The 27,585-nt window shown below is 44.7% G+C and overlaps 1 protein-coding gene across 3 annotated transcripts in view; it reads right to left on the reverse strand.

The window, feature by feature from the left end:
* Nucleotides 1-27,585, reverse strand: part of ADAMTS17 (ADAM metallopeptidase with thrombospondin type 1 motif 17) — a 351,891-nt gene that overhangs the window by 83,976 nt on the left and 240,330 nt on the right. For 2 of the 3 annotated variants that reach the window (XM_027083228.1, XM_027083227.1), the window contains exons 14-15: nucleotides 24,338-24,465; nucleotides 12,539-12,659 (exon numbers count right to left, since the gene is read on the reverse strand). In XM_027083228.1, the coding sequence (XP_026939029.1) occupies nucleotides 12,539-12,659; nucleotides 24,338-24,465 (249 nt within the window). Of the gene's footprint in view, nucleotides 1-8,573; nucleotides 8,643-12,538; nucleotides 12,660-24,337; nucleotides 24,466-27,585 lie in introns of all 3 variants that reach the window. The other variant, XM_027083226.1, reaches the window with a different exon arrangement.

Genomic DNA, 27,585 nt, shown 5'->3' on the forward strand with positions numbered 1-27,585 from the left:
CATTTTTCTCAGTCCTGTCCTCCATGCTTCTCATTGTGTTCTCAGCAGTGAGATTTCCTTTGCTTCCATGCAGACTTGGTTTCTGTGATGGACTCATTTTCTTCTTCTACACTTTTCCTCAGCTGAGTCACATTTCATCTCCCTTTGTTGCTTCACTGCTTATTCCTTGAGATCTCATATCTTATCAATGAGTTCTTCTTTTATTGAGGGTATTATTTAATCAGTTTTTGGAATTTATGGCAATAACGTTTGGTCAAAATTTTCATCTTCTCCTTGGTAACATTTTGCTGGTGAGTTTTTTTAAATCAGTCATTTGTTCTCCTTGTCCCTTTTATCCTTTTCCTATTGCAGTATACGTGTGTTGATCCTGTACTAATTTTCTTTCTAAATTTATTACTAATTTTTAAGTGACACAGGTTCTAATTGTACCAGCTTCCTCTATGTTTGTGTGGGAAGAACAGGACAATGTTGTGGGCTAACAGAACTTTCCCTTAGTTTACAGTAAAATTTGTTAGGACATGGGTTTGTGTGTATCAGAGAGTTAATTTTTATGTTTGTAAACATTTATGTATTTTAAATTTACAGAAATATACATGTGTATTTTCCCATTATCAAAATTTTAATAATACAGGTAAATCTCAAGTCCCCTTACTCCCACTCCCCTGCCCTGTGGGAACTGCCACTATTAGTTTGGTATATATTCATTCAGATATTTTACTATTTATCCAAATATCTACACAAATATAAATATGAAAATATCACATGGTATATTTTTTATTTGTCTACATTTTATATAACTTAGGAATAACATTTATGACTACTGTATTATACTACAATTTTTTAAAAAAGCACGATGTGTCTTGGAAAGCTCTCCATGTGAGTACGTATAGCTCTCCTTATTTTTCATTTAAATTGCTATGTAGTTTATGTAACTACGCCCCTACTGATTTAGGTTATTTCAAAATTGTCATTTAGAACGTTTAGGTTGTTTCAAAATTGTCACTTTTGGAAACAATGCTGTATCATGTATGAATAGGCACACAAAACCCCTCAATTAAATACCAGCAACCTATTCCAACAACATAAAAAAAGATTATACACCATGATTAAATATAATTTATCCCAGGAATTCAAGGTTGGTTTAACATATAAAAACCAATCAGTGTAATTTATTCAAAAAAGGGCAAAACCCACCTGGTCATTTCAGTGGATGCAGAGAAAGCATTTGGCAAAATTTAATACTCTTCCATGATAAAAATACTCAACAAACTATGAATAAAAGAAAATTTCCTCAGCCTGATAAAGAGCATTTATAAAAACCCCACAGCTAATATCAAACTTAATGGTAAAATAATGCTTTCCCCCTAAGATCAGGAAGAAGCAAAGGATGTTCACTCTTGCTATCTCTACTCAACATTGTACTGGAAAGTTCTCTCTATGTCAATTAGGCAAGAAACAATTTTTTAAAACGCATCCAAATTGGAAAGGAGGAAGTAAAATTATCTCGATCTGCAGATGTCAAGATCTTATATATAGAAAAATATTAGAAAAGCCACTAAAATCTGTTAGAACAGGTTCAGAAAGGTTGCAGGATATAAGATCAATATACAAAAATCAACTGCATTTCTATACATTAGGGGTAAACATTTCCAAATAAAATTAAGAAAACAATTAGACTTAAATAACATCAAAAAGAATAAAACACTTAGGAATAAATTTAACAAAAGATGTGCAAGATTTCTACACCAAAGACTGCAAAAACACTGTTGAAAGATATTAAAGAAAATCTAAACAAATGGAACAACATTCCAGGTTCATGGATCAAAAGATGGAATACTTCAAAACTGACTTACAGATTCAAAACAATCCTTACTAAAATTCCAGCTTGTTTTGCCCAAAATGACAAGATGATCCTCAAATTCATATTGAAATGCAAGGGACCCAGAATAGCCAAAACAATATTTAAAAAGAACAAAGTTGTAGAAGTGACAATTCTTGCTTTCAAAGTTTTCTAGCCAGCTCCAATCATCAAGACAATGTGGTACTAGCATAAGGACAGATATTTCTATCGATGAAATATAATTGAGAGTCTAGAAATAAGTCCCTTATTGATTTTTTAAAACAAAGATGTCAAGAATATTCAATGGAGAAATAATGTTTTCAACAGTGTTGGGATAACTGTATATCCATATACAAAGGAATGAAGGCAGACTCTTACCTCAAACCATACAAAAAAACCTAATCTAAAATAGATCATGGACCTAAATCTAAGAGCTAAACTATAAAACTCTTAGAAGAAAACATAGGAGTAAATCTTTGTAACCTTGGATTAGGCAATGGTTTCTTAGATAGCAAAAGCACAAGCAACAGAAGGAAAAAAAATAAAGTGGATCATATCAAAATTTTAAACTTTGTGCTTCAAAGGACACCATCAAGAAAGTGAAAAGGCAAACTCATACATTGGGAGAAAATACTTGCAAATCATTTTGATGAAAGAACTGCGTCCAGAGTATATAAAGAAAACTGACAACTCAATAATAAAGTGACAATCCAATTTAAAAATGGGTAATGGATTTTAATAGACATTTCTCCAAAGAAGATATATGAATGGCCAGAAGCACATGAAAAGATGCTCAACATCATTAGCCATTAGGGAAATACAAATCAAAACCATGATGTGATACCACTTCACACCCATTAGGATGCCTATAACAAAAATGATAAACAATAAGAAGTGCTGGAGAGGATGTGGAGAATTTGGAACCCTCACTTATTGCTAGTAGGAATGTAAAATGGTGCAGGCATATTGGAGAAGAGTTTGGTAGTTCCTCAAAAATAGAATTACCATATGACCTACCAATTCCACTCCTATGTATACACCCAAGAAGAATGAAAAATATGTCCATGCAAAAACTTATACACAAATGTTTATGTCAGCATTATTCATTCTAACCAAAAAAGTAGAAACAACTCAAATGTCCATCAACTATTGAATGTATTTTAAAAATATGATATATGATATGATATAACCATACAATGGAATATTGTTCAGCAAAAAAATAAAAAAGGAATGAAACATTGATAGATGTTTCAAGGAAGAACCTTGAAAATACTATGCTAAGTTACAAAAGCCAGTCACAAAGGACCACGTATTATACGATGCGACTTATATGAAGTGTCCAGAATAGATAAATAGATGGACAGAGAAAGTAGTTGCCTAGGGTTGGGGTAGGAGGGAGATGGGGAATGACTGCTAATGGGTGTGGGGTTTCTTTCTGGGATGATTGTGGTCATGGCTGCAAAACTCTGTGCATGTACTAAATCTCCTTGAATTGCACACTTTAAATGGATGAATTTTATGATGTGTGAATCATATCTCTACAAAGGTACTAAAAATAATACTGCAATGAACAGCTCTGCACATGTCTTCTTGTGCATATAAACAATGTCATACCAGGCCAGCTGTGAGAATTGCTGGGTCAAACACACATGTAGTTTAAATGTTAAATGTTAAATGTACATCTAAATCGCCCTCCATTATGGCTTAACTAATATAGAAGTCAGCCAATACTACAGGAGAATACATGTTTATTCACAGGCTTCTTAATACTTGATATTATCAATCCTCTGGATATTTGCTAGTTCAAGACGTGAAAAATTGTTACATCATAAATATAATTTGTTTTTCCCTCATTATCAATATGGCCATGCATCTTAGCACATATTTATTGGTCGTTCGCATTCACTCTTCAGTTAACTGTCTTACTCATAAGTGTTGCCCATTTTTCTACTGGCTTTTTGTTTTGATTTAATTGATAAGCAGGAGTCTTGGAAATATATGTTAATATCTATTAATATGTATTTAATACATTTTAGACTCAAACTCTTTACTCACTAGACTTGTTGCACACATTTTTTTCTGTCATTTGTCATTTGTTTATGGTGCCTTTTATTACAAGGTTTTAATATGATAGTCATAGTTTTAATATTTGAGATCTCCTTTTTGTTTTCTGATTGCTTCTTCTCATGACATTCTGTATTGGTTTTATGCATAAACTCACTTCTCAAATCTAAGAATAGTTAATAGAGATTTTGAACTTCTATTATTTGAGTTATCCTGCTTTTCCCATGGGTCATCTTTTCAGTTATCTTGGTCTTTCCCATTTGTGTTGCAGACTCTTTCAAGAAGGATGCCACAGATGGGTTGTCTCTATATACAGTAGCCCCCTTATCTGCAGTTTAGCTTTCTGTGGATTTAGTTACCTGTAGTTAACTACAGTCCAAAAATATTAAATGGAAAATTCCAGAAATAAACAATTCATAAGTTTAAAATTGCCTGCCATTTTACTAATGTGATGAAATCTCACACAGTCCCACTCCGTCCTGCCCAGAACATGAATCATCCCTTTGTCAACCATATCCTGCCTGTTAGTCACTTAGTAGCCATCTCAGCTATCAGACTGACTGTTGTGGTATCACAGGGCTTGTGTTCAAGTGACCCTATTTTACTTAATAACAGCCCCAAAGCGCCAGAGGAATGATGCTGGCAACTCGGATGTGCCAAAGAGAAGCTGTAAAGTGCTTCTTTAAGTGAAAAGGTGAAAGTTCTAGACTTAATAAAGAAAGGAAAAAAAAGTTATATGCTGAGGTTGCTAAGATCTATGGTAAGAACGCATCTCCCATTTATAAAATTGTGAAGAAGGAAAAAGAAACTTGTGCTAGTTTTGCTGTTGCACCTCAAACCGCACAAGTTATGGCCATGGTGCGTGATAAGTGCCTAGTTAAGATGGAAAAGGCATTAAATTTGTACCATAAGATATTTTGAGAGAGAGAAAGACCACATTTACATACATTTTATTACAGTATATTGTTATAATTGTTCTATTTTATTATTAGTTATTGTTAATCTCTTACTGTGCTTAATTTATAAATTAAACTTTATCACAGGTATGTATTTGTAGGAAAAGAGCATAGTATATATAGGGCTCCGTACTATCTATGCTTTCAGTCATCCACTGGGGATATTGGAAGTTATCCCCCAGGGATAAGGAGGGACTATTGTATATGGGCGGTGTTTGCTGGTGGTCAGGAGTGGCTTTCAGTTAGGTGGCAGGGAGTGTTTTATGTGTTGGCAACCGAAACACCAGAATGCAGAAAAGTTTGCTATAGGTGATGTGTCATGATGCTGGCCACCAAATATTTCCAGGTCTCTCTCTGGAATCATGGTAGGAATGCATTTCCTTGCCCTCTTAAAATTGTGTGACCATGTAACTTACTTTGACCCTGAAAATGTGGGTGAAAGTGATGTGTACATAGAAGCTTTAAGAGCACCAGCACCTGATTTGCCGTGTTCCCTCTTTCCTGCCAAGGTGACTGTGGCAGTGTGTGGACAATAAAATCTCTGTCAGCCCAGGTCCACGAGTGGTTACGGTATGCAGAGCCTACTGCCAACCCATGCTGGACATGCAGCGTGAGCAAGAAATGAACTTTTGTGTTAAGCCACTGATTTGGGGGGTATTTACATTGTGTTTTGTTTGTTTGCTTGTTTACCACAGCAAAACCAAGTCTATTTATTCTGATTCAAACACATATGAACATCCACTTGAGGTGTCCTTGTTCTCCGTAGATCTTTTAAAAAGTTCCTGTTTCAGGGGGTGGGGGTGGGCAAAATGGGTGAAAGGAGTCAAAAGGTATAAACTTAGTTATAAAATAAATAACTCATGGGATGTAATGTACATCATGGTAACTGTGGTTAATAATAGTGTTGCATATTTGAAAGTTGCTAAGAGAGTAAATCTTAAAAGTTCTCATGCCAAGCAAAGAATTCTGTAACTATGTATGGTGAAAGATGTTAACTAGACTTACTGGGGTGATTATTTCACAATACATACAAATATAAAATCATTATGTTGTACATATGAAGCCAATATAATGTTGTATGTCAACCATATCTCAATTAAAAATTAAATGGTCTTTGATAATGGAAAAAAAAAAAGTTCCTGTTCATTCATTTTAAAGTGATCTTGAGAAGCCAAGGAGATAAACACCTGTGTTCAACCAGCCATTCTGCATGGAAAGTTTAGCGGGGTCCTTTAGTCTTGATAGCAAATGTTTTGGTGTTGTTACTACAGATCCAGCCTCGGACACTTACAAATAAATGTTCTACTTGAAGACTTCACAGGTGGCAACATAGTCCGGTTTGAGTTGTTTACTTCTTGTGCCCTGATCCATCCTGATTCCCAAGCAGGACGACTTCTTGAACCAGATGGGAGTGTGTTCCTCCAGGGGATCCCTTCCAACCACCTCTGACTTAGAGGAAGCAGCAGCACTAACGTGCCCACACAGTCCCTCCACTGTCCTTATAGTGTGAGGCAAGGTTTTTTGATTAAAAATAGTTTTTGCTCCAGGAATGCTTCTCTACTTAAAAAGGGTGGCCACAAAAAAACATCTTTGAGAATCACAGCACTGGATTTTGTACCATAAATTTCTCTTAGAGAAATCCATTTCTTCTGGGGGAGTTTGAAGAATTATTGGATTCCAGGCATACAGGATTGTGAATTACCAAAAACAAAGACAAAATTGTCTGAGTTCAGTGGTGATTAAAACCTTTTTTGGAGGAATCTCCACTTAAAGCACAAAACTGACCTGGGAACAGGATCTGCTTGGGGAGCTGAATTATTCTCTGAGAGCTACTGCTGTTACAAGGACTTTTCCTATTTTGTGACTAACAAACCTTGGTGTTAGCGTCACCAGGCTGCAGAATCTAAGGCAACAGACATAATCGCCAGGGTCCAAATTAGTTAATTTTCCACATTCCACAGCAAGCGGCATCTGCAACTAGTGCACGCTCACCATGCCTATTTTTAAGCTTAAATTTGGCACAAGTAGCAACACTGAAAATGTACCTGTTTCCTCTCCTTTCTCATATACCCTCTGGGGCAGAGGCAGATGAACAGTAAAGAGCTCAGGGTAGACACACAACTCAGGTGCGGCACATCCTCAGGTGAACCCTGAACAATGGGTCAGGTCATTGTTGTGCCTGGGCTCTGCTAACCTTTCTTTCTAAGATGAGCCTCTCTGCTCAAGATATGGAGGGAAGTAATGAAAGAGAATATCCCTGAAATGAAATGCGGGGCCTCTGTCCTCAAGCCAAAGAAACCATCTGTCACTCACTGTCCTCTTTCTGATGGCCCCTACCCTACCCAGAGCTCAGAGCCCACTCTGAGGTTGTTGTGAAGAGTGACCAGCAAGGGAAAGAGCCCTATCACCAAGTCCCAAAGCACCTTGTCATCCCTCATACCAGATGTCCCCCTATGCAGATGCCAGACATCACCATGTTGACTGGGCATGAAATATAATTAAAGGGGGGCTTTACTCTAAGAATTCACAAGATAGAGTCATACTTTAGGTAAGATAGCAAGACTAACTTTGGAATGATTTTCCATTCTAGTCTCTGCCATCAAGCAGGAGAAATCCAGTTAGAGGGACACGATTTGGGGTCATGAGGAAGCCAAGGATAAAATTCAATACTGTTGCCATTATTCTAGGAGAATACGTAATTTTTGCCATAAGGACAAGTAGTCAGAAGGAACTTCAAAGTAATGTTGACCTTAAACCTGCCTCAAATGTTCTGAAAAATTAATATCATCAGGCTATATTTCCCTGCAAAATACTTTTTGTCTGAATTTCACAAGTAGATGATTTAGATCATATTTTTCCCTTGTTTCAGGTTCAGCAGCAATAACTTTCCTTGGAAGAAAACCATTGAGCTGGTAAGGTACCATGATGGAACACAGGTAACATCCTGGCTATGAGGACTGGGCCACTTTCAAAAGGTTGTATCAAACACATACAAAAAAAAAAAATCAAAGTTCTTTTTTTTTTCTGGTAATAATCTTTAAAAATGCTTGTTGGAGGATTTGTATAAGTTTCTAGTTTTCTCTTTTTACGAAAGTTGTTTATGAGAGTATTACTTCTTTATGTTTATCCCTAAAGGTTGTTCTGATTTCAGTGGAAAAGGATTTGGGAAGCCCAGGAGTCTAGACTAATATTCTGGTTCAGTTCTCAGAATGTGAGGTCAGCACAGGTGGGCCAAAGCAAGGCCATGGTTTTTATCTCTAGCACAAAGACCAGGAGGGTCTTACCAAGTGCTCTCTGCCCTTTGGGAAGCCCAACCCTGTAATATGGAAACTTCCTTATGGAAGAAAGCATCATCTGTGGCTAAATTCTCTGGCATATCTTAGCATTTTCTGCCGAAGTGCCAGGTGGGGCTGAGGAGAATGAAGATGTATCCCTGGCACACTAACATGTGTTTCTGTATGGCCCCTAATCCCATGACTCTTTATCTTTCGCAGCCTTAAAGTTGGTTTTATTCTATATTTTTTCTTTTTGGTAATCAGTCTTAAACATCAATTACACATGAGCGATAAATGGCCTCAGTGTTTATCCGTGGCTTCATGCATGACTCACTCCCACTGACTCTACTCAGCAAACATTCAGGCACGTAAGTGAGGTAAAAGCCCCACACCAGGCATGTCACCACTAGTTCTGCACAGAATAGCCAAACATCTTACATGAGAAACACCTGGGAACAGCCTTTGCCATCACACACGTGGACACCTTGGTACAAAGGTTATTCTTGACTAAGAAAAAGAAATACATTGTAATTGGTTTACATGCACATTGCAGGAACTGATACTGTAGTCTGTAGTCAGTGCAGAGAAGAGTCCTGTGTCACCATCAGACAGTGGTAAATTTCCCCATGGAACCTCCACACCCCATACCTAAAGACTGGAGCACAGAACTTGGCACAAGGCAGAGGTTCTAAAGCTAATTATTGAACAAACGTGTGACATGTGCATCTGTCCCTATTCAATTGGGATAGATCACGTCACTCTCCCTTTTAAGAATTGATTGTTTGAGAAGGGTCTCTTTGAGAAAAAAGTGCAAAGGGATTCAGAGCCCATGGGGCATCATGGCCAACAGTTCTCGGTGGGGTCTTCAGTCCAGGTATGTTCTGGACTGAGTGTCCATGGACACCAGTCACCTTTCTAGTGTCAAAGAGCAGCATGAAATAATGTGAAAATGACATCTTAATGAAACAAAAGCATCCTATCAAGAACTTTCAAGTTACTAAATTTTAAAAAGTTCAGCTATTTCAACTCAGCCAAAGGCTTGGGCATTTTGAAGCCCATCCATCAGCAAAGTAATATGATAGCCAATTCAGGTTGATTCCTCCTAGAGATGAGTGGCCCAGGACCTCATCTGTTCAAAGTTGGGAGGCAACAGGCCAGAGGGCAATAAACAACCTCACTCAGGATGCTACACTGGGACCTCTCAAGGACACCCTGGGGGCGTGGACACTGTCCCTGTGTGGGTCTGCTCTGGGTCCTCAGCTCAAGTACTTGGGTTAAGGACCCAGAAGAGTTCAGGCAAGGGTCAGGGCACATATATAATTGGGCACAAATCCTGCATTTGATTCCTCTTTATCTTTCTGGTATGGTATTTTCTTTGATATTCACCCTCAGGGTGATAAGGCATTCCTCCTCTTCCCAGTCTTTCGAGCTGGGCAGAGATGAAAGTTACCTTCCTATCTAAACTGACAGGATTCTGAATCCATCCGGCTGCACTTGGAGTCACCTAGATATTACATGACCCGGGCGCTTTATACCGTTTCTAAGCTGGGTTTTTCCTTCAGCCTGAAATGTCCTTCTCCCACCCCCACTGCCAGTTAATTCCTACTTGTCCTTTAGGGCTTGGGGGCCATTGTCATCTGCCCATAGGGCTGGGCGAGGAGCCCCACCAGAACTTGGGGACCCACAGCACACCCGCTGAGCACCTCCCTTGACTGTGACCAACTCAGTGACAGTTAACTTTTATTTCTGCAACACCTTGCTCTGAAAATACAGCAGTGCTGAATGAATGTTTACTGGGTGAATGGCCACCTGGGTGAGCACGAGCAGTATCTCTCGTACATGCCTTCCAGAATGCCAGACCTGGGTTACAGGCTAGTGTTTGATGAAATTTGTTAGCTAGTGATTCATTCACGTGTGAGTGAGCATTCCACGGACATCTTCAATAAACAGCATCCACAATGACATGAACTTATGCTCACAGACCCCAACCACAAGGATTTGGAGAAAACAGCTTTAGACTTCAAAATGAAGGTGTGACATTTGGCAACTCTTCAGAAGGACAGAACTTTTATAGGTGGGTGAAGCTAACTGAGCTTATCTTTCTCTGAAGGTTTGCTAAGGCTTTTGTGAAGGAACACTAAGCTGCATGTCAGGGTGGGGACCTCCCCCTGGAGGATTCCAGCATCTGCCATTCTATGGGGGAATGGCTGCCACAGCCCCAGAGGCCTGATCTCCCCAGGAGGAAGCCTGCACATTCACGCCCATCTCCCTTCTGTGTATGGTTGGGGCCAGGAATAGGGTGGGATGGAGAAGGGAGAGAGCAGAGGAAAAGGACATCGCTGTGATCGGAGGAATGGATGTGTTCATGCCAATATCAAAGGCCAACAAATGGATTAGACACTGGGGGAATGCTTTTGCCCTGATCTGGGTTCTCTTGAAGTTGTCTGCTATGTGGCATACAGTGGAAGTTTACACAGGTGTATGGTGGAACCTTCCTTAATGCTCTACAGAATTGCCCAGGGGGCAGAAGTGGGCATGGCTGTGCTTGACCTGCCTTCCACAGAATGGAGCAATTGTAGTCAGTCCAGTTTATTAGAGCTCAGCACAGCATTCAGTTTACATAAAAGGTTCTAATGCTGCTTTTTAAAAAAAATCAATAGTAAACACTTGCCAGCTGCTGAGGTCTCGGTCCTAATAACTGTCCTTGCTGCACAGTTGCAGCAGGCAAGGTCAGTCTCATGGCAAACTGGAGTTAGGGTCCATACAGAGAAAGTAGCATCAGACAAAACAAAGAGCAGACGTTACCAAAGGTTCAGAGCAGTGCTGTCCACGAGAACTTGCTGTAAGGAAGAGTTCTCTCTCTGCATCATCCAACATGGGACCCCCAGTCACATGTGGCAACGGGGCACTTGAAATATGGCTAGCGGGACTGGTGGCTGAAGTTTTAAGTTTGTTTAATTTTAACTAATTATATTTAAAATTTGAATCAATGCCAGTGGCCTGTGGCTACTGTCCTGCATGGTGCAGCATTGGAGGGCACCTCCCCCACACCGACTTGTTCCAACGTCAGCTCCTTTAGCTTTCCTCGGGAGCCGGGCAGCAGGCACAGGTTCTCACTCAAGCTTCCTGTTCCACAGCCTGGGCACCTATCTTTAAGTCCTGAAACCAGCCCTTACGGGGCCCGAAGTGTAATTTTTAATGTCATTTTGTATTTGCATTTGCCCCTAGTTTTGCTTTCACAGGATCCTGCAAAGCATCTGTGCAACAGGCCGCCCTTTCCAAAGTATCTAGAAGGAAGTTTCCTCCAGACCAGGTCTTCTGTCCAAATAGAGAAAAGGGGGACGTGCACAGGCTTCTCCTCTCTGCCTTTCCTAGAGGCCCACTCTGTGGGACAGGGAGGAACAACTGTGATTCTATCCCCTTGTTGGGTGGAACTGGACTGAAACACTTCTCTTCAAAGCAGTTGTGGGAATTAGAACAGAAGCTTTTCAGCTCAGCTCCACTCAAGAAGTTATCTTGGTGATGTCACTCTTGGTGACGTCGGGTGAGGGGACACTCGCCCTCCGGGTGACTTGCCCGCCTCACGCTCCCCTCATTGAGTATCAAGCAGGTACTTCCCTGTACATCATAAGCTGGTGGCCACCAGGACGGGAAATCAGAAATGCTCTCCCACCTCTGGGCGAAGCAGCCCACAGCTGTGAGGATGGTTCCAGTGGAAAGACTGTGAGGTCCATCAGCTGAACCCCGCCGACCTCTCCACGCCCAGAGTTGGAGAAGGTCTGCATCTGGGACACAGGAGATGCAGCGACTCTGCAGCCTCAGCCGGTGGATGCATCGCAGACGTCCCGGAACATGAGGCTTCACGCACGTTTTAGGGATCTGTGTAAACGCTATTCTACTCTTACTGACAGAAAACTCAGAAACAGAGAAAACCTCTTCCATCCATAGGTAAAAATGATGTGGCAAAGTGTCTTCATCACCGCCTCTGTGTGCCGGACAGACGAGGGGCTGGCACATGCTGAGGGGCGGGGCTGGTGGGACAGGGCCGCTACTGTGTGAGAATGGACCTCGGGGCCGAACCCGGAGGGCCACAGGCAGACTGTTCATGTCTAGGAACCTAAAGATGTCATTCTGGCTAAAATGTCCTTCTCTGCCTTTCAGAAATCCTAAGACTGTGGTGCTGGGTGCCCTATCTACTATTAATTACTCCTTAAACGTGAGATGCAGGGAAGGCATGTGATCGTTGGCTTTTGGGTAACATAATATACAATAAGATTGGCTTTGGGGCAATAAAATATACCACACTTGTAGGAGGCCCAGTAGCTGCAGCAACACCTTGGGGCCCACACTCACCCGTCCACCAGGCGTGGCCCAGGCCACCTTTCCTCGGGCCCTGAGCTCACCTGTGCCCCGAGAGTGGCTGAAGTCACCCTTCACCACGCGGCAGGTCTTGCCGTCCCCGCTGCAGACCCCACACCGGTCTTCTTTGGCCGCAGACCCAATGATTCCATCACAGCCGATTTTCTAAATAAGCAGAGCGCTGGGTTATTCTGGGTATAGGACTCAGAGACACACCCTGCAGGGCTGACTTCTCCATGAGGCCCAGCAGGCTGGCGCATGGGGGCCCATGATACCTCCAGAGGCCCAAGCAAATGTTTTAATTTATTTTAAAATCAGAAGAGAAAAAAGAATACGGTCCAACTAGTATTATATTTGTCTTTACACCCAGAGTCATCAAATACAGGTTTTAGTATTTGTTATGGAGGAGAGGCCTGCGAAGGCCCAAGTGCCCAGAACTCACACTGAGGCCTGAGCCGGTCCCTTCCAGAGCTGCCTGAGGCGGGGCTGAGGGGAGGGAGGGAAGCCGGCTCCCACACTTCTGTTGTGGCCATAATTTCACACAATCCATGATCCCCCTGGAGCTGCGTGGGTCCTTGGTTCTATCTCAGTTGGAACAGCCAACAGTCTCAGAAGACACAGCAGAGACCACAGTGACTTTTCTGCTGAGGTCGGGAAGCCCAGAGCTCACTCAGGCATGGCTGGGAATGAGCACCCTAGTTCTCAGTTAGGGGGATTTAGCCCAAGAAGATACCCTGCTGCTCAGATTTTTTCAACGAGGCCTGTCTGAGGGCAGAGGAGGGTCGCCCTGACCCTGGGTGGCTCCAGGCAGCACAGCCCACATCAGTTCATAAAAAGTGGGAAAAGGTTGTGAACTCCTGTTTTTCCTTAAGAAAAAAAAATGCACGAGACTTTTGTGGTCTGCAAAATAACATACCTAAGTTTATGTTATGGTAAACACTGGTGTGTTTAATTATTTGCAAGCTAAATTGCTAAAATGCCTCTCCACATTTCTCCCCTAAAGTGAAGAATTCCAGAACAAGAACTGGGTCTTCCCCACTGCCCTGTACCCTGCACTAGGTACTGGTGCCTCAACTGTGGAGGGTTCTACAGCCAGATAACCCAGGCCAAGGTGATTGTGCTCTTTCCTCCCTCCTTACACCCCACTCCAACCGGGGCAGGGCACGGGGCAGAGCCGGCTGAACAGCAGACCTCCTGGAGGCAAAGGCTTGGCCCCATGGCTCACCAACTGAACCCTCTGCTTCATAAAGGCAGTGCTTCTTCAACATAAACGTGCATCCGCCTCACCAGGAGGGCTGTGAAAACACTGATGCGGGATCCATCCCTAGAGTTTCTGATCCAGCAGGGCTGGGTGGGCCTGAGAATCTGTATTTCTATGAAGTTCCCAGGTGATGCTGCTGTTGCTGGCCGGGACCACACTTGGAGAACCCTGGCACCGCGGAATGCTACACGAAGAGCAAGTGAGTGTTCTTCATAGTCAACGGTCCTGAAGTCTCACCCTTGGATCCTTTTGTTTCTTTGGGAAAGAATTAATGAGAAATTACTATCGTGTGTACAAAATTGATAGCATCACTGAATATATTTCAGTGAAGACTTGAAGATATGCTAAGTGCAGAGCAAATGTGGTCCCAAAATGACCATTATGAAAACTGAAAAAGGGCAGCATTTAAAAAAAAAAAGAAGCTCAAACGTGTTCAAAGTTAGTATAAAAACAGGTAAAGGGCAAGATCGGGGGCTTTAGCAGCTAGAGGCCAGGCAATGAGCAAAAGGAGAGAGTGGACGTACGGGTGATTTAGTGACACATGGAGACCCGATGGTAACTGGCATTGACTGTCACACCTTGCCAGGGCAGACCACCAATGCGACCTGGAGGCTGCCACAGGGTACCTTGAACTTGGATCATGTGGCAGGAGCTGGCTAAGTTCACGATCTGGACTGCTGGCTGATTGCTATGAAGATGCTTAATGTAAAATTACAGGCGCTAAGAATACAAGGCAGCCAAGATCTGAAATTTTGCTCAGCCAGCATGCTCAGCAAATGCCCTGGGGCCACGTCTGCGTGGCCACATGTGTGCTGCCCATCTTCGTGTCTCCTCGTGTCCCAGAGCCCAACGTCCCAGTCCCCAGCCTGTTTCTAGTGCTGCCACAGGGCTAACACCCATAGAGCCAGCCCCTGTACCTTGGCCGCTTTCGTGTCACCCTGACCTGTCCCCACGTGGCTTCCCCATCTCCCAGGCACTCTCAGCTCTAGACTTCTCTCTCACTGGCTTTTTATTATTTTTTAATCACACTCCTGCCCAGCAATAGTGGGTCTCTGACTTGAGCAGGTAGCATCCGATACCTTAGTCAGGGTTTCTTGATAAAAGTTTTCTAGATGCTCTAAGTTAACAACCCACTTGTTCTAGACAGCTTCCCCCAAGCCCAGCGATGACACCTGACAAATCTGGGGCCACATAGCAAGTGACTGGCAGGGCCAGGAACAGTCCCCCACCTCCTGCCTCCCAGCTCCAGGCTGGCTGGATATCTCCCCTGACTGTCCTCAGCCTGGCGAGGCCTTCTGGACAAAGTAAGGCCTCTCCCCAAAGTATGCTGGCTTTGTGAGAATTTGGAAACGTTCAGAATAGAGAAGCTAAAAGAACACCAGAAACACTACCTTTGGGGAAAGGAAATGTGAGGGGAGAATCCACGCTAGAATTTCAAAAGGCTACCTGTTGTCTGGCTAAGAGATCATGGCTAGGAGGCACAGTTTGCATTTGAAATCTGCCAGACCAAGAATTCACCTGAATGCAGGAAGGACAGGCGTGGGAGGTGCTTCAGGGAGCAGCGCGACAAGGGACTCACTGGGAGGAAGGGCCTTTAGCAGGAGAGCACACATTTTCCTAGATGAGCAAACCGCTTTCCCTCCAAAGAGTCCCCTGAAAGAAGGATCTTGGTGGGAAAGAGAAAAGTGATAGTGAGGAAGGGCAGTAGCTTAAGTGAGTGCTTATAAAGCTCCTGCACAGCCAGACCAGCATTAGGTGTCCTCGGGATGTTGCTCCAGACAAGCAGAGGCAGGTCAGGGGGGCAATCGTCTCCCCTCACTGTGATTCTCACCATCGCTCCTAAAACATAATATAAAGAACATGTACACGCTTGCTCAGTAGCAAGGCCCCAACTGGCACTGGGATAGACCTCATGGGATCTAAAGTTTAAGTACATGCAATGTTTGGAATTGATTTCCTTTTTTTCGGGGATGAGGTCACCATCAGTTAGGAGCCCAGCAAGGCCTTGATATCTGCGGGACTGCCGGAGTGCGCTGCTGCCTTGTGACACTTGGGCACACTTGGCCTGCAAGAAGCTAGCCCTGGCCTCTGTTCCTAGAGTCCAGGTTATTCACAGGTAAGTCCAGGGGCCCACTGTCATCTATTTCTCTCAGGAGGTGCTGCATGATCCTTTCCGAAACATGAGCCACCTGCTTATTTTTCCATTGGGGTGATAGGTCTTGAGGGCTAAAATTCGTCTATTAAAATGGTACGCCCTTTCACACAATTCTTGCTCTGCACTTGCTAAAGGGAATAACACCTCCTGGTTTGATCATCTGTGGTCAATTTCTAGGGCAGACAGATAATCTCCTGGGCCCAGGAACACAGATCATGCAGGGTGGCACTTATTAAACTCCAGCACACTGCAATCACCTGAAGGCCTAGGTAGGTCACACATTGCTGGGTGGGGCCCAAGGATTTGTGTTTCCGCTGAATTCCCAGGTGATGCTGCAGGCCTAGGGCTTACTGGGAGACCACTGGGCTAGGTTTAGAACTCAGAGAGAGACCTTCCTGGAGATGGCCACGGCTGTGAGACTCCAGCCCTGTGTCCTGAAGAAGTGTTCTTTCTCCCTCTGGAAAGGCCCCATGCATGGAGCTCCCACTGGGAGCTCTGTCACCCCTGAGTCAAAGCAGTTCTGGGCTGAGGTATCCTGGAGGGATGTGGAGGACAGTGCTGACGCCCCTCTGCTCCCAGGAACTGGGGCCCTCTTACAATGGTGCTCAGGTCAAGTAAACAAGCTATGGGAAGCTCCATCATGACAGAACGTCTAGTTATAAAACCCCAAATGCCTTCAAATGAGGGCCTTACAGATCACCTGAACGCTGGTTTAAGGGCTGTTCAGAACTTCCTACTCACAGGTCTCCTCCACCCAGGAAACAGAGATCCAGACCTGAAGCCTTCAAAAGCCTTATCTACAGGATTCACATCGTCTTATGCATTAAACTGTCAAAGGCTGGATACAGTGGGAAACTCCTCTGCTATTTTCTCCTCTTTCCTTACCCAGCATTTTTTTTTGATTTTAAAAACTAGTTTCTTTTGTTAAAATTTCACCTCTCAGAACAAAAGTATCCTCAGACATGACTTAAGATTGTAGCTAACTGGCTTCTGGACTAGGGCTAAGTTACCCGGCAGGTGGGCAGTCAGCTTCTCTTCCGTCAATGTTGTGCTCAAAGTTGAGGTTCACCATGTGTGTCCTGAGGATCGTTACAGATTTGGACATGAGCCTCAGTTTCCCCATTCTAAAAATGAGAATATTAACCTCAATCTCAGAGAGTTGTTGTAAAAATTACCTCTTCTCTGGTTCAAGAAACCCAGGCTCACCACTCAGGCCCTGGTGAGAGGTTGGCCCTTTCAGGATGGATGGAGACTGTTCACAGGCCATCTTCCTTCTAAGGGGCTGGGGGACACGCCCCCTCCCCTCTCTCTATTTGAGCAGAGCAGGGCTCAACAGATAATTGTCCTCTATCCCTCTTCTGCCACAGAATCCCTGCCCCTCCAAAAAAGGCAAAGGGGAAGGAGAAGGTATTGATAGGTAGGACTGCATCTTACCTCTGTCCCTCTTGGGGGTGATGCATGAGAGCTGTGTGCAAAGGCCCATGTGCAGGTGGGCTCTCCTGTGATGTTAAGCAGCCCCACCTGCAGCGGGTCATGGTCTGTCCCAGTGGGCTTCTTAGGTCAGGTGCAAACAGGGATGCTTGCAGGGTCACCCTGTATATTAATTCTCTGGGACACCCAGGGGCTGGGACAGTTTTGTGTGCTCTGCTCTCTGCCTGGTATTAGATGCCAAGATGAATTTAAAGGGAGAGCACACAGGGAGGTCTGTGTCTGAACAGCAGCAAATCTGAGAACCAAGGGGCAAGAGCCAAACTAATCTGCCAGCAGTGGCATTTTCTCCCTTTGCTACGCAGTAGTGCCAGCAACATACGATATTCTTGGAAGGGGCTGGGATTCTTTCTTTCCCCCAAAATACTGAATGTTAGAGGAGATTTAATGTCTGTATTTATGAGGCTTGGTGTTCCAGAGGACAAGAAGACAAAATTAAAGGAAACTCCAAACAATAAACTCTTGAATCTTCCCATGTTATCTTAGTGATCCCCGGCGGTCACTTTTCTACATACACTAGGAATTCCTGCTACCCATTTCTGAGCTTCCAAAGCAGTTCTTACTCAGCATCTGTTGGTCAGAGCCCTGCTCTGCTGAAGTCAGAGTGTGTGTGACACCAAGGGGAGGACACTGTCTGGAGAATAATTAATCAAAGGCTCAGGATGGTAGGGACCTGGCAGGAAAAGCACAAGTTCTTTGGGTAGAGACAGTTCCTGTGAAACATGCAAAAAGACTAGAAAAGCATTAGTGCTCAGAACTATGTTCTGGAGGAGGGGGAGGGATGGACCATGAACAGGACAGAAGTGAAGAATATCCATCTTTAGTGATTTGAAACCTGGATTCTGCCCCCAGAATCCTGCCGCTGCTCCATGGACCATCACCAGTGACAGACAACCTCCTGGTCACCACATCCAGTGACCATTTCTCCATCCTCATCTTTGACCTGTCACTCTGTAGCATCTGATGATACCCCATCTGTGGCTGTGCATACATTCATTCACCCAAAGCAGGGTTACTGGACTCCTGTTACATGCCTAACCTGGAATAAAGACGCTAAGACAGAGGCCGAGAAGGGAGCGGGCATCCGAGCCGTCTCTTGTGTGATTCTCTACTGATCCCTTGGACAGTTCTGTCTCCCCCGCCTCTCTCCGAAAGCGGGCAGCTCTCGTGCCCCTTCTGCTTCTGATTTTTCTTGGTAATGTCACCTTCTCCTTAAGCTGCAACAATCACTCACATGCAGACAGCTCTTAAACCTCACACTCGCCCTCCCACCCAGGCTCACAGAGGGCCGGTCTGCTGACAACACCCCTAGACTCTCTGGCCAGGACACTGACCTCAATGGGGCCACACTGAAACACTGGCTCCTCCTCTAAAGCTGCTGGCTCCTGACTTCTCAGTTCTACTGTTGGATGCCTCTTGCTGCCCTCCTGGAGCTGACAGACATGGCTGCCTTCCCGGCCCTAAGCCTGAGGCCTCCAGGCCATTTCCGACCCCTCTTCTTGATATACTCACTTAGGTGCCGGCCTCGTGGCTTTGTCCCCTGAAACCTCTCTAGTGTCTATTTCTTCTCTGTGCTCATGGCCACTGCCCAGTTTAGACCCTCTCATTACTCAGCAAATGACTTATCACACTGGTTTTCTCCCCGCTGCTGCCAGATTGATCTTCACCTGGTCATGGCTGTGGACCCCACTGCCTATCAAGTATGCCTGCACTTAGGAACCTGGGACCCTCCCCGATCTCATCCCAACCGCTCAGTCCCCCAGCTTTCCTCCCTCCTTCTCCAAGTGCACACTGAGTCCAAGCACCTCCAGCTCCCGCGAGCTCCATCACACCCACAGTCAGAATAAACCCAGATTCCAGCCACAGCCTGCCCAGCCCTGCCCGGCCCAGGCCTTGCCTGGAGCCTCTGCCCCCTGCCCTCCACTGTTTCTGGAATGTGCCAGCCTCGCCCCTGCTGCCTTCTGTTGGGAGTGCCCCCCACCATGTCTCCGCTGGGCTGGCTCTGTCTCCTCGGAGGATCCTGCTGCACCGCTCGCAGCCCACTGTCTACGACACTGTTTCGTCCTCACACGGGCCAGTCCCAAGAATGACCAGGTCTGTGAGTTTACATGTTTCTTGTCTGTATGGTGCATGGGGACAGGAACCCTCTTGGTCCTGCTGAGCACTGCATGCCCAGAGCACCTTTCAGCGTCCAGCACATGGAATGTTCTTTCTGCTCTGTCTAAACCCAGTCTCTCACTGGCTCTCAATCACACCTTCACCTGTGGTTGTTAGGGTTTCACGAGTCAGTCTCATCTTTCCGACAGACGCACCATAAGCATGTGGAGGACAGTGTCTTATAATCCTCTGTACTCTTGTCCTCAATCCAAACACAGTGGCCAGCACGGTGCTGAGCACAGAATACGTGTTCAATAAACACATAAAAATGCTGACCTCTCATCAAGCTGGGCCCTGGGCCAAACTGGGAATAGGAGACTTTGGTTTTCAAACCAGGCCCTCTGCACCCCCAGCCTGACAGCAGAGTCACCCCTCCCACAACAGCGCAGTTTAACTTTCTCATTTTTGAACTGGGACTTCCTCACACAGGTTTCGATGGTCTTGTTTGTGTTTATTTTTCTGGCTGAGAGGAGAAGCACTTCCTTTCTTCAACTTAATAGCTATCTTCCAACTACTGCCTCACTCTCTCTCTGCTGTTAGAGGGACACCACTGACTTCTTGTTTTAAATTTAATTGCTACTTTCAGCCAGCGATGCAGCCCCCATCCCAGCATTGTCTGGGCTCCTGGGTCAGCTCCACCAAGTCCTGCTGGGCTCGTCTTCCTCATTCCGGACTTCACCCTTGTCTTGCTAAACTACATGTCATTTCTTCAGAATGGATGCATGGGAAATAAAATTTCTGAGTTCTTCCATGTCTCAAAATTACTTTATTTTGCCTGCATGCTTGGTTGATCATTTGGCTGCATACAGAATTCAGTAATTATCTCAATTTTCTGCCAGGGTCAGTTTTCCTGTTTGTTTTTCTTGGTCTTTCTCATTCCTGCTGCTGGTTTTCTTCAGAGAGCTGATGATCTCTGGTTGACCACTCGTATTTGAGAATGAGGCACAGAAGGGCCAACTGATGGAACTCCAGATGTGAGGGTGGCAGTCTTCCATTCGGGACTGGCGGGAGGGAAGCTGGGCTCTGCCCCCAGTCCCAGAGGGTGGGCGCTATGCTAGAATACTAGGATCCCTCCCCTGCTTCAGCTGTCCCTGAACAGCTTATCACACAACTTCGGAAAAGAGCCTGAAGATAACTTCCTAACAGCCCGTCAAGCTCCCAGTGCCAGGCTGGGCATGGTCAGCAATGGTAACTCATTATTTTCAGCCAACTCCTCCCTCCCACTCCATTCCCAAGTACTAGACTTCCTCAAGCATCTTGCTTTCTTTCTGGTTGTGACTCTCCATCTGTTCCAGTTTTGGCCTCTGTTTCTTCAGTGAAACTTCCATCCACTTCTGCCCTCTTGTCAAAGGGTGGCCTCTGCTTCTCTTCACCACCATGGTTTGTGCTATGCTGCCTTAACCACTGGATTAGTGGAGTACTGGGATGGAAGAGGGGTGAACATGTGGCTCAGTCTGCTGGCTTAATCCAGAAGTTGCTATGGGAGGTTAATCAGATAAAAGGGATACAGGGAATGACTTCAGAGTTTTAAGCACTGCTGTGGATAAAGTTTCAGCACTGTTGAAAGGCCCATGCATGCATAAACACCCGGTACAGATTCCTGCATGCTTGTTACCCCTTTTCACACAGGGGGACTCTTGAGGCCAGAACCTCTTATAATTCTCCTAGATTCTAGCAGTAATTCCATTTGCCTAATAGACCACAAAATAAGAGGCCAATAAATTCTGGGCAATGAAAATGGTCCATTGAAATAAGCTCCAGATTCCAGAATCGCTGAAGTCCTAAGAGCAGGGGACCCACCCACTCTTTTTTTCTGATTGCAAAATGCAATCAGAGGCTGTCTGTCCTTTAAGCCAGCCCCTTGGAGAACACAGACAATCAGACACAATCCCTCCACTGAATAAGCTTATAGGCCCTGAAGGTGTTTTGTTTCGGTGTTCATCAAGCCAGGGATATGTACACAAGTTAGGGTCCCAAGGAAATGTGACTGTAATCGGAGTACATTGGCTGCAAGTGTACGTTAGCTGATGAGGCCTTAAAGAAAAGCCAAGCATATCTGGTCCCAGGTCCATGCAGACATGTCCATCCATTTGACTCACCCACTGCCGGTCAGCAGCTTTGAGGCAAGTTGCACATTAGAGGCGTATTAACTTGATTTCCTTGCTTCTGGAGGCCAACAGTAGGAATCATTAATGATGGGACTCCTGATTTATAGGGACTTGCTGAAAAATAGACAATGTTTGTGTTTCTTCCCCCAACTCACTCCCACTTTTATGAGCGCTGTTAAGTTTCATTTCAGCATGTTAAGTAATTTGTGACTCACTGAAATGAAACTTAACTCAGTCCTCATAAAACAGAGTAAAATGGTATTTTCGTGTTTCATGTTATGGTTTGAATCAGCCTGCTATTTGGAGCTTAGTGGAATCTTCTCAAAATGCCATTTTGGAGCCTCTTGTCCCTGCCATTCCCCACCAACTAGTCACCATGTTTCTCAATTTCCCAGAACTCCTTCTGCTACCCCAAAATAGCAAAATTTATAGCTAAAGGAACAGTGGGAAAAGCTAGCAAGTAAACCATGGCAACATTTCTGGAAGTGCTGTCTTACATAAAATTTGGATGATTTCTACCTTTTATCCACTATGATAATGGATAGATAACGACATTGATGAATAGGTACAGACCCTCTTCTCACAAAACCCCTGAGATATCTTTTTATTACTATTACTCTTCTTCTCTTTAACCAATATTCCTTGCCTTACTCATCCACAAGGACCACAGAAATCCAGAACTTTCCACTTTGGCAATCACTGTAACTAGGCATAAATACTGTATTTGTACTTAATTTCTTAGTCTTATTTAAATATGCTCAATGTTATTATAAAACTTCATTAACTCTGACTTTACTAATTTGGATTTTTGTGAGAATTGAGTTAACCTTGGGCTAAAGTTAACCTTCATAGATTCTCTCTGAAGAATGAGCACTCTTAGAAAAATTACAGATGGGATTTTTAACTTCCTTCAGAAAGCAAGTTGTTTTTCTCATGAGGTGCTTGCTGGCAGGTGTGCTGCCATATCCCAGGACAGTGGTCCTTTTGCTAGGACTGGTGGGCGGCCTGGAGGCAGTGGGTCTCTGGGATGCTTCCAGGTACAGGAGATGGTACTTCCAAGAACTGGCAGGCAGCTGTCTCCCCATTGTCAGGGTGAGGCTCTAAGGAGCGTGAGCCCCACCTGCTGTACAGCACTGTGAAAGGGGCCACCGTCTGCGCCGCCGTGCTCTAGAGCCCCCTGCCTTGAGGGGTCGTGTTTGGTTAGCACTAAGTCTCAGCGCAGGATGAGTAAATGCAAATGATGAAGATGGTGGTAGAGGCATTTGAGATGGACTAGGGGGTGGAATGGGATGCGGGTGGGAATGGGAAGGCGAGGGTACACATGTCATTCGTGTCACACCCAAGTGCAGGGCAGGCTCTGGTTTGATGGTGCCCTGATGACTGCACACTTAAGGCTATTGAAATATCTTGAGTGGCATCTCAAAAACCCTGCTGTACTCACTAAAGGACTGAGAGTTTCACTGTCATGGTATGGGGGAGATTCCCTAATTGAAAAGGCTGCAGTTAGAACCAAAGTCACGGAAGGGGCACACTGGCACTGATCGCTTAGAGCTGAAATCATGTCTGGCCACTTAACGTGGACCGCACTGGCCAGAAAATTTCAGGATTCTTAGAAATGTTTCCACATTGATAAGAACACTGCAGAAGATGCTGGTGAGAGGCTGGAGGTGGCTCAGCTGGTGCTGCTCTAAAGAATACAAGTGCTTTTAACTTGGGAAATGTTTGCTAAAGGAACATACGTCATTGGGCTGCACCATGGCTCATGCAAGTGTATAATTTAGGACAGAAACAGATCTTGCACTTGGCTTGCTAGCAGGTTTACCAAAGAACCAGAACCATCAGCCATTTTTCTTTCAATGATAATGATAAGATCATTGTTCACATCTCCGCCAGAGGCTCTGCCCATTCTTTGCTACAATGCAGCAGCCCTGAGGGCCTGTCGCCCCTCCTTCCCTGGGAGGATGCCTGGCCAAGACTCTGGGGCACCAAGTGTCTATCACCCCTACATATTCGTATTTGATAACAAAGCCAGGCAGTGCCAAAGGAGTCTGGATACTGTCAAGTTTTTCCCTGAAAAATCCTAGTCTTAGACTAGTTTGGACTTTGCAGGGAAAAAAATCCACTAGGGTTGAAATGGTCGGACACCCTCCCTCCCTCCTTTCTCTTTTTGTATTCTTAAATGACATCTTTCATCACGCTAATGAATCACAGACATCCAACATCAGGATGGGTTTGGGGATTATATTCCAATGGGTGGAGCAGTCCCCAAAAGCCAAGCACAGTCACATCCCCAGGTACCACCTGTGAAGGCATCTGCTCAGTTTTACTATATCTTTTATAGCTAAACAAGCACAGCTTGTCCAAAAACGTATGTTCGTATACATCTTCCAGTCCCACCTAGTAGTCTATCTGCTCTTCCCTTTGTCATGATGTCTAAAGTTACTCCAAATTTTTTGAGATGACCCATGTTGCCACTACTCTTGCAGCACCTCAACTCTTGGGTGGCCTGCACTTGGGCCCCATGCTCAGTCACTGCTGAGGGAGGAAGGGGTGCCAGGCTGCAGGTGGCAGCACCACCAATGCAATTCCTCACCCAGGCCCCCGCCACCCTGAGCCCCTCTGGAGGGAGCCTCCCCTCCAAAGCCCTGCCAAGGACACAAGGAAAACACGTCACCTGGCACCTGCCGTGCACACAGAGGTCGGTCTCGTAGGGCCCGCAAGGCGTGCCGTCCAGGACCCTGTCGGCCACCAGCAGCGGGGACTCCTTCCCGAGGGGCGAGCAGTAGAGTTCACACGGCTTATCTAAGGAGGGAAAGGGGTGGACGTTGACGTGGGATGGGGTTTGGGGGCCATGCAGGGTGCAGATGCACATGAGCGACAGGCCAGCCCAAGAGACGAGAAGTCGGCATGGGATCAAGGTCACAGGTACATGGCACATGTTGCACCCAGCCCTTGGAACGCGTGAAACAGAAAATGGAGAAATCAGGTGAATGACATAGAGGTGAGGGCACTGTGGGCTTTTCTGTACCTTGTTCTCTTTATCCTTTGCAAAGACACAGTATTTCTTTTTCCTTAAGGTATTAAAAATACCAGGCAGAACAAACATTTTGTGGTGTGCTAACCTCTAAGCAAGTTGACTATGTATGAAGGGTGAGCCTGGGGTGGGAAAGGGGGAGGAGGCGAACAAGAAGGCCTCCCAGTGAGGGGAGCAGGCCCAGGGGTGTCTCCATGGCAGTGGCTTTTGCTAACGCTTTAGTGCTCCCCAGCCTCTGGATAAAAGCTGCAGGGCTGTGGTATGTGGTAAGAAGGCCCTGGAAGAAACGGAGCAGGAATAAGGAAGAGAAAGGGGACACAGAATCCTCTAGGACAACTTGTAAGAGCCATGTCCCCAGGCAGGATGGAAACCCTGGTTTCTGCTGCTGCTGGAACGAAGTGAGCTCCCAGAACATGCCAAGATCTCACGCCTTTGCCTCGATTGTTCCCTCTGCCTGGAAATCCCTCCCTGCACTTAGCTTTCTGGAAGATTCCTGGCACCCCAGAAACTTCCACTCCAGAGTTCTCTCTTCTCATGCCACCTCTGACTTGGACTCTCTATCTGCACTTTGCACACTCCTCCATTAAAGCCCTCAAATCCTACCGTCCTATAATTGTTTGAGCAACTCCCATATACAAGGGGATTTCTTATAAGGCGGATCCTGTTGCTACAGGAGTTTGAAGAGGATGGATTGTAATTACCTTTAGATTGAAGAACTGATGGAAATGGGAGCCCTTGGAGGACAAGGAACTGAACTTTCATCTTTTGTCCTCAGGTCAGTCCCAGGACCTGGCTCACAGAAGGTCTTGGTAAATATTTTCATCTTTCTATATAAACTTTAGAGTCAGTTTGTTGATATACCCAAAATAACTTGCTGGAATTTTCATCAGGATTGCCCTGAATCTCTATATCAAATTGGAAAGAATTGGCATCTTGATATCTTTCCATTGATATGGAATATCTCCCCATTTTTATAATTGTTTTAGTTCATTCATCAGAGTTTTGTAGTTTTCCTCATACAGATCTTATACATATTTTGTTAGACTTATACCTAATTATTTCATTTTGGGGGTGCTAATGTAAATGGCATTGTGCTTTTAAGAATTTCAGCAGTGTTCCTTTTATTTTTTATTTTTATTTTTTGGCTGCACGGCACAGCATGCAGGATCTTAGTTCCCCGACCAGGCCTCTGTAATGGAAGCGCAGAGTCTTAACCTCTGGACTGCCAGGGAAGTCCCTGGCGTTGTTTTTTTAATTTCAAACTCCACTTGCTCATTGTTGTTATATAGGGAAGCGACTGACTTTCGTACATGTACCTTATATCCTGCAACCTTGCTATAATCCCTTACTAGTTCCAGGAGGTATTTTCTGTTGATTCTTTTGGATTTTCTACATAGATGATTATGTCATCTGCAAATAAAGATAGTTTTCTTTCTTCCCAATCTGTATACAGTAAGTCCCCTACATATGAACCTTTAAGTTGCGAATTTTCAAAGATGTGAATGTATTATAAACCTATTTCAGTACAGTACTAAATAGCCGATTGTGTTAGTTGGGTAACCTAGGCTAACTCTGTTGGACTTACAAACAAATTGGACTTATGAACGTGCTCTCAGAACTGAACTTGTTTGTATGTAGGAGACTTACTGTACCTCTTATTTCCTTTTCTTGTCTTATTGCATTAACTAGGACTTCCAGTATGATGTTGAAAAAGTAGTGGTGAAAGGGGACTGCCTTGCCTTGTAATTGATCTTTGTAGGAAAGCTTCAGGATTATTTATTTTTTAATAAATGAATGGATTTTATTCTTTTGTACACAACTGAGAAAGATAAATGCACCTTTTCTCTCTTTCTCTCAGTCACCGAATTCTAATGTGGTTTATACAATTATTTTGCAAAGGAACTTTCAGAGAGAGAAACACCAACATCTTTGTGCTGTCTCTGCAAGGCCCTTTGTCTCCACCATGAAACTTCCCCAGTGGGTCCTTCTGGTGGTCTCAGGTGAGCAAGGGCAGGGGTGAAAAAAAAAAGCCTTCTAGAGCTGACTTGGCCTCAGTAGACCATGGCATCCTAGCTGGAGAGTTCTTGTCAGAGCAGACATGTTGTCTTATCGAGGTTCTGGAGCTTTTGTGATAGGGGGACATTCACTAAACTGTCACTGTGGTCAACAGCTTTCCATAGAGCTCCTCTCCCATGGAGCGCTGCTGATCAACATGATCAACAAAATAAGTCTTGTCTTAGAACACTAGAAAGAAGCTACAGGGGCACAGTGGAGATGTTCAACTTGGCTGTTCCAGTTAGCGGTGGAGGGAAAAATCTGCTGTGAAGGGTAGATTCCCAGGTAAGCAAAGTAACAATGATTTGTTTATTCATTTAACAAACATGGATGGAGCCCCTCTCTCACACAAGGCACTCTTTTGGCACTGCTTGGGAAAGAAAGATGAGTCATGCATGCCTTTCAAGGCCCTGGTGGTCTTATAGACAAGTACACGGCAAATCCCCAATGAGGCAGACTGTGAAAAGCTCATGGGTCTGATCTGAGCTGTCAGATGACAGGGCATACTAGAAGGAATGATCCATTTCTCCAGCTGGCAAGCTGGGGGCAGTTGTCCCTCCATTTAGATGGAATAACCCAAGATGGTAGCCAGTGAAAGGAGAACTATGGGAGACTGAAATGTAAACTGAGATCAGGTTCTGGGAGGCTAACTTGACAAGATTTTGGAGGTGCTCTTTAGGACCCTGAGGTTTCCTTTGAGCATCTCAGAGAGCCACTGAGACAGAGGCAGCACACAGCCCCCATCTTGAATGGATGGGTATACCTTCTCCACATACTGGGCTTCCTCTAGTGTTTCACTGTAAGGATGGATCCCTTGGACAAAGCAGTTTCAA

This window comes from Aethalodelphis obliquidens, unplaced genomic scaffold, assembly GCF_003676395.1.
Source record: "Aethalodelphis obliquidens isolate GAN/ISIS:26980383/991018 unplaced genomic scaffold, ASM367639v1 scaffold49, whole genome shotgun sequence".
Lineage (NCBI taxonomy): Eukaryota > Metazoa > Chordata > Mammalia > Artiodactyla > Delphinidae > Aethalodelphis > Aethalodelphis obliquidens.